The sequence below is a fragment of the Notolepis coatsorum genome, assembly GCF_963971535.1.
Source record: "Notolepis coatsorum genome assembly, contig: SCAFFOLD_4836, whole genome shotgun sequence".
In the NCBI taxonomy this organism is placed as follows: domain Eukaryota; kingdom Metazoa; phylum Chordata; class Actinopteri; order Aulopiformes; family Paralepididae; genus Notolepis; species Notolepis coatsorum.
The window spans coordinates 1-10711 of NW_028173069.1; the positions used below are offsets into that span (position 1 = coordinate 1).

At 49.2% G+C, this 10711-nt stretch overlaps 1 protein-coding gene across 1 annotated transcript; it reads left to right on the forward strand.

Moving 5' to 3' along the window:
- Positions 1–1625: 1625 nt before the first annotated feature.
- On the forward strand, positions 1626–10546 carry LOC311247907 (CUGBP Elav-like family member 3-A; the record flags this gene model as incomplete). Its single annotated transcript, XM_084338890.1, has 4 exons — positions 1626–1674; positions 2101–2229; positions 3557–3636; positions 10388–10546. Coding segments are annotated over 4 exons (417 nt in total), but the record flags the coding sequence as incomplete, so codon positions are not given.
- Between the last annotated feature and the right edge of the window lie 165 nt (positions 10547–10711).

Sequence of the window (10711 nt, forward strand, 5' to 3'; positions counted from 1 at the left end):
CTGTTTTGCTCCCTCTCTCACACCTAGTCTCTCTCTCTTTGTCTCTTTCATCTCCCTCTCTGTCTCCCTCTCTCTCTGTCTCTTGTCTCATCTCTCTCTCTCTCTCTCTCTCTCTCTCCCCCACACCTCTTTTCTTTGTGGTTGACTGGTGTGTTTTTCCTTCACACACTCCTCCTCCCCTCATTCACTATAGTCTCTCTCTCTCTCTCTCTCTCTCTCTCTCTCTCTCTCTCTCTCTCTCTCTCTCTCTCTCTCTCTCTCTCTCTCTCTCTCTCTCTCTCTCTCTCTCTCTCTCTCTCTCTCTCTTATCTCTATCTCAGCTCTCTTCTTGTGGCTCATCTAATCCCTGTTGCCCGTGTAATCCAGACCAGCTGACTTGCATTCTTAATCTTGTCACTTCTCAATCCACCCACCACCAGCAACACTAGTCCACCAGTGTGTGTGTGTGTGTGTGTGTGTGTGTGTGTGTGTGTGTGTGTGTGTGTGTGTGTGTGTGTGTGTGTGTGTGTGCATAAATGGAAGGAAGAGTTTAGACCATTTAAGGACACACCTGGCCCGGTTAACCTTGACTTGACAAGGTCACACACACACACACACACACACACACACACACACACACACACACACACACACACACAACGCACGCACGCACGCACACACACACACACACACACACGCACACACACACACACACACACACACACACACACACACACACACACACACACACACACACACACACACACACACACACACACACACACACACACACACACACACACACACACACCCAGTGGCAGAAGTCATGTAGATTTTGTCCTGATACTATATGTTCATCGTACTGTACATTCTACCTTCCCCTATAATAACACATCATACATTATCATGGAATAATATAGTTGAAAATAATGATAGTTGTTGTTGTTGTTGTTGTTTTTTTTTTTTAATGTAGCCTAATATGTGAGTGAATATGTAAATGTCTAAGGCACAGCAGCAGTTTCCTTCATGGAAATGAAGAGGATGTGATGATGATGATGATGATGAGATGATGATGATGATGATGATGATGATGATGATGAATAGTTTATTTTCGGTCTTTGTGTACAGATCAATCAAAAACACACTTGTGTGGACTTTAAAAAAAAATCACAAATGTACATATTATTCAAAGTAAGCTCACACACAAAATCCAAACTCAATGACCGAAAAAAGGAATAGGCTGAAGCACATGCTTATTTTTACCTATCCTTTACAATTCTTAAAAACTAAATATACTTTAATACAAGAAAGAAAAACCTAAATGCTGCAAGATATAATTTTTATTATTATAAAAAAAGAATAAAAAAACTGTACTCCTGAATTATTTGATCCTTTAGGGCCTTTTTAAATCTCCCCTGAGAAGTACACAACTTCAACCCATCACTAAGGCTCGCCTATTCCACAATTTAACTCCCAAAATTTAAACACATCTAGCTTTTACATGAGTTCTTACCTTTTTACATGTTTTAAGAATTACACAACCCTCTTAAATTATACTTTCCTTCTCTTGGTTGTGATCTAATGTGGAGAAACCCTGAATGTGAACAGACTACAGGTGTTAATGTTACCTTTGTATTATATTTCAGATGAACAGGCCAATCCAGGTGAAACCTGCCGACAGCGAAGGGAGAGGAGGTAAGACACACACACACACACACACACACACACACACACACACACACACACACACACACACACACACACACACACACACACACACACACACACACACACACACACACACACACACACACACACACACACACACACACACACACACACACACACACACACACACACACACACACTTGCTCTATTTCCACTCATTCCCTCCACTATTACTGCTATTCTCTGAAGCTACCACTGCTCCCTGGTGGAGAATAGCGGTACTTCAACTCCAACTCCAATAAACAAACAAAAAAAGAAACCACAAACATTTCCACAACAAACTAAGAAATAACCAAATACAATATCCAACTGCCCGGAGATTTATTTATAATAGTTTTTTTCCTTCTCTCTGCCCTCCTTGTTCTCTTCCTCCCTGCTCTCTCGGTCCCTCAGAAGACAGGAAGCTGTTTGTGGGCATGCTGGGAAAACAACAGAGCGACGAAGATGTCAAGAGGCTGTTTGATCCTTTTGGCAGCATAGATGAGTGTACCGTACTGAGAGGGCCCGACGGCACCAGTAAAGGTAACCTACACACATGCTCATGCACACACACACACACATGCACATTAACAAACAAACCCCCAATCTCACTGACCCAAATGCCTCAAAGCTTCAACGCTTTCATTGCTGCCAAAATAATCCATCCATCCATCCTTCCATCCTCTCTCCTTCCTCCCCCTTCCTCTCTGACACTGCCCCTCCTTCCTCCCCCTTCCTCTCTCTCTGACACTGCCCCTTCCTTCCTTCCTTCCTTCCTTCCTTCCTTCCTTCCTTCCTTCCTTCCTTCCTTCCTTCCTTCCTTCCTTCCTTCCTTCCTTCCTTCCTTCCTTCCTTCCTTCCTTCCTTCCCCTTCCTTCCTTCCTTCCTTCCTTCCCTCCCTCCTTCCTTCCTTCCTTCCTTCCTTCCTTCCTTCCTTCCTTCCTTCCTTCCTTCCTTCCTTCCTTCCTTCCTTCCTTCCTTCCTTCCTTCCTTCCTTCCTTCCTTCCTTCCTTCCTTCCTTCCTTCCTTCCTTCCTTCCTTCCTTCCTTCCTTCCTTCCTTCCTTCCTTCTCCTGTTCCTCATTCATCACCAGTGCTAACATAATCAATGCCAAAATCAAGATAAAAATTCTCAAATTATTTTTTTCTTAATTCTTTTTCAAAAGTGGCCCAAATCAGCATAACAAATATGTATAGAAATAATAACATTAATGGCGGCTGGGTGGCGCAGCGGAGATTGCGCTCGTCACCAATGCAAGAGACTCCCGTCTCGAATCCGGGTGTCAGCGTTGCCTCCGGCTTGGGCCAGCCGTCATACTGGCTCAATTGGCAGAGCCAGCGGGTGGAAGTCGATGGGTGGGGATTTGGACGTTGTGGACAGCGACTCCTACAGGTCGGTTGGGGGACGCCTGCACAGCAGAGACAGGAAGTATCGGGGGCAGCGTGAGCCTCCCACGTGTTACTCCTCGCCACTGAGAGTCCGTGCTGGCAGGTGAAAAGATGTGACAGGCTGTGGAGATGTGTACCGGAGGGGACACGTGATGCAAGGCTTCTATCCTCCCTACAACCGACCAGTGGGGGGCATAGTCGAGCAATGTTCAAGACAGGGGAGGGGAGAATTGGAAACACGAAATTGGGATGGGAGAAAAATAAGGAGAAAAAGTGGATAAAATAAAAATGAAATAATAACATTACTGTTGTAAATTCTTGAATTAATCTTCTCAGACAGATACTTTTTTTCATCCGAAAGAGTTATCATATTTGTGCTCTTACTGTGCTACTGTCTGCTGTATAGTATATAAATGATATAAATGTGTCACCAGTATTTGAGACAACTGTAAAGCTCACAATATGGACATTGCTTGTTGCAGGCTGTGCATTTGTAAAGTTCCAGGGACACTCTGAAGCTCAGGCGGCCATCAACAGCCTGCATGGGAGCCGCACTCTACCTGTGAGTTACACACACACACACACACACACACACACACACACACACACACACACACACACACACACACACACACACACACACACACACAAGATTATTATAGTTTTGTATTTTTATTTAGTATTTATGTAATTCAGTAATTTAGTTTCAGTTAGTTTCCAGCGTGGGTTTGCTAGTTTCAGTTTAGTTTCTATTAGTTTCAGTATTATTTTATTTGGTTTATTATAATATGGGGGATATTTGTCAGGGGCAGTTGTTGTCGGTATAGGTATACTGTAGGTATTGTGGAATACAAACACATCACTTGACTCACAGCCTGCTCCTGAACATTGGTAAAACCAAGGAGCTGATCGTGGATTATAGGAGAGGACAGCAGGAGACACACACACCACTGATGATTAACGGGGCTACCTTTGACAGGGTGAGCAGCTTTAAGTACCTGGGGGTCCACATCTCAGAGGATCTGACATGGTCAACACTGTTAGGGTTTGTAACCGACCCCAAGCGCAACGGCACAGAGAGAGTTGTTTCAGAGTTAGCCAAAAACAAGGGCGTGTTTATTCTCAGAGTCACAAGATTGAATTAGGTGGAGAACAGAACAAACGGGGAATCTGGCATGTGAAGAATGTTTGCGGTTCTGCAGATTCTCCCAGAAGGTGATGGTGAGGAATTTGCTTGTGACGTCTGAGCCGCTCTGCAGATCCCCCCAGCATACACTCCAGGTGGAAACGGAGGGGGAGAGAGAAATCCCAGTTAGCTCAGCGCACAACAGAAACAGAGAGGTGACTGATCCAAACAAATATCCAAGTGACTTGATCTTCGGTGTGATACACACAGTTAGCAGAGTCCAGAGAAAAAACAATACGGTAATCCAAGGTGAAAATCCAACAACAAAAAATAGGTGAGAACAGTATAACAAAAACGGGATCTCTTCGGTGTTTCACAAACACTCACCAGAGCACAACGCGTAAAGCGGGCAGATAAACGAGGCGTAGCTTCGTAAGGGGAATCAGGTTCTCCAACAGGGATACTTCACGAGAGTCCTGGGGAGCAACAGACAGCGACGGGAAAGAAGGGCAGATGCAGGGAATATTCAAAACGATCCAACCTCGATATTAGGGGGAACAGAGTATATAAAGCCCTCTGGGGCGCTGATTAGAACACACATCAGGTGCGTGATGGTAATTGATACCTGACTTAGAAGTGTGCGTTCGGCCACGGACCAATCATCACAGAATCCTCACAGAACCTTAAAGGAACGGAGCGTGGCGGGGAATGCAATTACTCAACAAAATACCTTAAAGGAACGGAGCGAGTGGGTGGGGAGCGGACAAAACCTCACAAACACACATAGACACAGTAGTAAAGAAAGCGAAGCAGCGCCTCTACCACCTGAGACAGTTAAGGAAGTTCAGAGTATCGGGGAAGATACTCCAGTCCTTCTACTCAGGAGCTGTAGAGAGCATCTTGACCGGAAACATCACTGCCTGGTATGGAAACAGCACGGCACAGGACAAGAAGGCCCTACAGAGAGTGGTGCGCTCAGCCGAGCGTACCACGGGTATTGCGCTACCTCCCCTGCAGGTTCTATACAACAAGAGGTGCAAATCCAGAGCCTGCAGGATAATGAAAGACCCCCACCACCCCAATAACAGCCTGTTCCAGCTGCTGAGGTCAGGCAGACGCCTGCGAACCCCAGCTACTAGGACGGAGAGGCTTAGGCTCAGCTTCTTCCCCCAGGCCATCAGAGCCTTGAACAATGAACATTGAGTGCCACAGAACACTGAACTATCCACACACAAGCACACATGAGCACACACACGACACGCACGCTGTGCACGCTCACACACTAGCAGCCACTTTAACACTTTAACAAGAGCGGGCACACACTCATGCCGCACACACGCACACTTATGGCCAAGAGGAAAGGCCACTTTAAATTAGTATAACAACAGGAACAGTGTATTGCACTACTAAAGCTACCTAGCATGTCCTATATGCTCTGTAAATAACTATGTACAGATACCGAGATGTCACACCATGTTACCTGTTACCTGTTTATTGCACAATGTTTTTTTTTTTATTGGATTCTATTATATGTTGTACCACTGTATTGCACATCGTCGCGGGCAAGACCACCCGCATTTCATTGTATACTTGTATGCCGTGACAATTAAAACTCTTGACTTGACTTGACTTGACAGTGTATCATCCTATAGTCTCAATAATCATTAAGCACCAATGACTCCTCATGTTTGTTGTGTTGACAAATGTGACAAAATTGAGAAATTTTCTGTATATCTTTAAATTTGATTTTAGTAAGCTTTGTAAGTAGGGATGTCCGATATTATCGGCCTACCGATATTATCGGCCGATATCGGCATTAAAATGTGATATCGGAAAATATCGGTATCGGTTTTCAATTTTCTTTTCTTTTTAGATTTTTTTACATTTCTATAACCTTTATTTACCCAGGCAAGCAAGTAAGAACAAATTCAGATTTTATTTATTGTCAAAAGTGGACTGATGAACAAAATGAGAATTAGAGACACAGACCCCATTGATACAACCCTACATTGCTAGAAAACAATGCTAAACACTGGAAAAGGCCATTTATAAGACATGGGACCTTTAACTAAATGTTATATAGCATACTGGTCATCGCGTCTCGCTCCTGCCATTATGAGATAACTCTTATCTCCTAGCACCTACTGTGCTCATGAACAAACAATTTGCACTCATGCACCTGACCAGGCCACGCCCCCGCGTCCTGCTATAAGACGCCGGACATGGTCGCACTTTACCTTCCTCTTTTTTTGTTTCCAACATGGACGCTGCAGTGCACTCCATGAACTAGTTGTTATGAAATGCAGAGAGAAATTACACAATGTTGGGTTTTCGCCGGAGATTCACCAGCCCCTGGAATCTTCTCGGCACATCCTAACAGCGCATCGGGCCTGTCCTGGGTTTCCTCGTCTCGTGACAGCGGATCGAGGGACGTCGCGCGGCGGCTAGCTGTCGGGCTAGGTCGCGCACAGGTAGGGCCTGCGCTGCCAGGCATTAATGCTAGCATTTGTGATACTGCTCGTTGTCCCGTGAGACAGCTAGTGCGCACGGCTAATGCTAATGCTACAATGCTGGGTCTCCGTTCTTGTTCCCCGCCGAGAGCTGTCTTTATTAAAGGGTCTTCCCTCCTCTTAACCATTCATGCTGACGGTCAATCGGTGTCTAATGTTGGGAGTTTTGACGGGGGCTTGTTTACCATTTCATGGGTGGATGGGCTGAGGCCTAGGGCTGGTGTGCTTTTTGTGAATCTATGAATTGTGTGCGGGACTGGTGTTTTTCTCTGGTCTGCATCCCCTTAACATTTGTGTGTATGGGCTAGCCCATTCTGCAGTGTGTTAGTGGAGTTTTCGTTCATTTATTCATTTACCCCTTCATGGGTGCACACCACAGTGGAGGTTGCTGCATTCCTACTAGTGAGGCAGTGCTTCACTAGTAGTAGTTTTTTGTTGCAGCCACCATTGGTGCTCCGTGCTTGTGAAGCAGGTGGCATCAGTCCTTTGCCTCTGACATGTTGGAACGGTGTCCCGCCCGGCCGACGCCATGAGGCGAGTCGGCCCGGCAGGTGGCTGGTGGGCTGTTAAGCCTATACCGCCGCGGTATAGAATTAGCAGCGACTAGCAACATTGTTCGAATTGCTGTTTCCTCTGTCAAAAATGGTGTCGGGTGGTGGGGCCTTAGGGCCAGCCGACGTCGAAACATCGCGCAAGGTTTTGAGGTTATTAGCTTTTGACCTAGCCGCAAGCTATAACCGCAGGGAGAGCTAGGATGCTGTCAACGCTTGTTTACAGACATCTTGGTTGGATCAGTCTCCCCTTGAGGAGGAGAGATTCTGGTCCTTGGCTGGTCAGGGTAGATCGCCAGGTCTCATACCAGGCAGGTGGTGTCTCACCAGCCTGGGTTTTGCTGTAGACTGGAAGTAGAGTTCTCCTCTTCCCAGTCAACGGGTGGAGTACTTGGGCTTTTTCTAAGCTCAAGGTCTATATGGGCATCCCTCTCGGAGCGGCGATGAGTGGTTGGGTTCTCGGCACGCTCGGGAGGTTCCGTCCTAGGACGGTTACGGCGCTGTCCGTGATGCGCCTGCTGCTGGGGTCCCTCTTGGCCTCCTCTTCATGGGGAGGATGCAGAGGTGGTTTTTTACAGTATGGAAATGGACCCGGTGTGAGACATATGGAAGCGGCTGAAGGTTCCCATGTCAGTAGGGGACCTCATCTTCTGGGGAGGGTCTGGTGCCCTCACCAGCGGGGTCCCCATGGGCAGCAGGCTGTCATGTGTCACGGTCTTCACCGATGCCTCCCTCATGGGATGGGGGGGGACGTGTCGGACCAACGCAGTAGGGGGCAGCTGCCATGCTGCCCGGTCTGCGCTACATTCAATCTGTTGGGATTGAAGGCAGTCCTTCTGGTCCTCAAACGGCTCGACCACCTTGTGGTGGGCAAGCGTGTTTTGGTCAGGACGGACAACACGACGGCAGCGTCATATATTGTCAGACAGGGAGGAGTGCGCTCCCCCCGTCTGTACCTGGCGGAGGTCGGGCTCTGGCTATGGGCGTTCTCCATCTGCTCTGCCTGAGGGATCTTCACATCCCCGACAGGGTGAATGTGGGTGCAGGTGTGATGTCGCGGGGCGGTCCTCACCTTGATGAGTGGAGATTACGTCCAGACATAGTCGGGCAGGTCTGGGACCGATTCTGTGGCCGTCCGGGATTCTGTACGCTTTCCCCCCTTACACCTGATAGCTCAGCTGTTGGGGCGGGTACGTCGGGAGCGCGGGACTTGGTCCTGGTCGTGCCGGGCCGGGGCTCAGCTGTGTAGTCCCCGGCCCTGATTCAGCTCTGTGTGGCCCCGCCGTGGCCTGTTCCGTGGTCACCGCGGGCCCTCTCTCAGGCACGCAGAACTCTGTTCTGCCTTCCTGTTCTGGGGCAGCCTCTAGGCTTGGCTGCTGACGGTGTGAATCTGGTGGGGATGCATCTTGACTATTCTGTGGTTAACGCTATCCGGTACGCGCTCGCTCCGTCCTCTACTGCGGCTTACGCTGGGGAGTGGCGTATGGTCGAGTGTGGGGGCGGAACGTTGTTCAGCCACCCTCTCGTGGGACGTTCCTGCTTGGCGCTCTGCGTCTCAAGCCTGTGGAACGTTCTCTGTCTCCGAGTGGGACCTCCAACTGGTCCTGGGCCGATTGTCGGAGGCCCCGTTTGAACCTCTTGAGCAGGCGCCATTGGATCTGCTGTCTTGAAGACCGCGTTCTTTTTGGCCATCACCTCCGCTAAACGCGTGGGTGAGCTGTGTGCTCTCTCGGTGCGGCCTGAGTGCCTGTCTATTCGGGCCAATAGCGGTGCGGCTCTGAGGCCTAATCCAGTCTTCGTGCCAAAGAATATCCGGAGCTCTTTTCGCTCCAGGGATATTGTGATTCAGGCGTTTCATCCGCCTCCTCACACTAGTGGGTTAGAGGCGAACCTTCATCTGTCGTGTCCTGTCCGTGCTGGGGGGTTTACCTCAGTCGGACGCAGGATCTCAGGGCTGCCGATCAACTGTTGTTTGTTACGGTGGCCCTCGCGCAGGTAAGGCACTGTCCAAGCAGCGCCTGTCACATTGGTTGTGCGAGAGCATTGCCCTTTGCTACACGTTGGCTGGACAGGTCCCCCCTGGGGGTGTCAGGGCGCACGCCTCTGCCGCCTTGTTAGGGTGGGCCTCGGTGGAGGACATCTGTGCTGCGGCCTCCTGGTCCTCCCCGGGTCCCTTCGTTAAGTTTTACCTCATGGACATGACTGGGGGTTCTGTCTCCCAGGCGGTTCTGAGGTCTGGGACCTCCCCTGCGTCCCGCCAGTTGGTGGGCTAGCAGGGGTGTGTGGGTGTGTGCCACGGGGTGCTGTGTCACACGTGGTCCCACCTGTACTGTGTGTTTTTAGGGGTCCCTGGTTCCCTCTTTTTCGCACTTTGGTGGAGTTGACTGCCTCCCCCCCTTCGTTAGGACGGGCGTGTGGACGGGACTCCCCTCCTCCCTGGTAGTGGGGCTTACGGGCCCTCAGGGGGTACACTTGTCGGGTCACGCGTCTGCTCTGCCCCATATCTCATTATGGCAAGAGCGAGACGCGATGACAGTATGATAATATAACGAAAGGTTATCCTATAACCTAGTTATATGAATACTGGCAGAGCGTCTCGCTCTCGGCGCCCTGAGGTCCCTTGGTTGGGTTTTCAATGTTGGAAACTTTTTTTCCCGAGGAGGGTGGAGTGTGACCATGTCCGGTGTCTTAGAGCAGGACGCTGGGGCGGGGCCTGGTCACGCACATGGGTGCAAATTGTTTGTTCATGAGCACAGTAGGTGCTAGGAGATAAGAGTGATCTCATAATGGCAAGAGCGAGACACTCTGCCAGTATTCATATAACTAGGTTATAGGATATTTTCACACCTAGTTTTAGTTTTTAGTTTAGTTTTAGTTAACTATAATAGCCTTGACACGCACACACACACGCACGCACACACGCACGCACACACACACACACACACACACACACACGCACGCACGCACGCATGCACGCACGCACACACACACACACACACACACGCACGCACACACACACACACACACACACACACACACACACACACACACACACACACACACACACACGCACACACACACACACACACACACACACAGGCTCGTGAACATTATGATGTCCCTCAGGGAGCGTCCTCCAGCCTGGTGGTGAAGTTCGCAGACACAGAGAAGGAGAGAGGCTTGAGGCGGATGCAGCAGGTCGCCTCTCAGCTCGGCATCTTCAGCCCCATGACCCTCAACTTCCCCGCCTACAACGCCTACACACAGGCCGTCAACGCACAGGCGGTCAGTACGCACACACACACACACACACACACACACGCACACACACACTGTGGTACAGAGACTGCTATGGCTATGAGAGGATGTAATAAGTTTGAAGAGGCTATCAGTGGTCTAATGTCATTACCCAGACAACAGGACATACGTCATCTGGCATTAGCTTTCCCG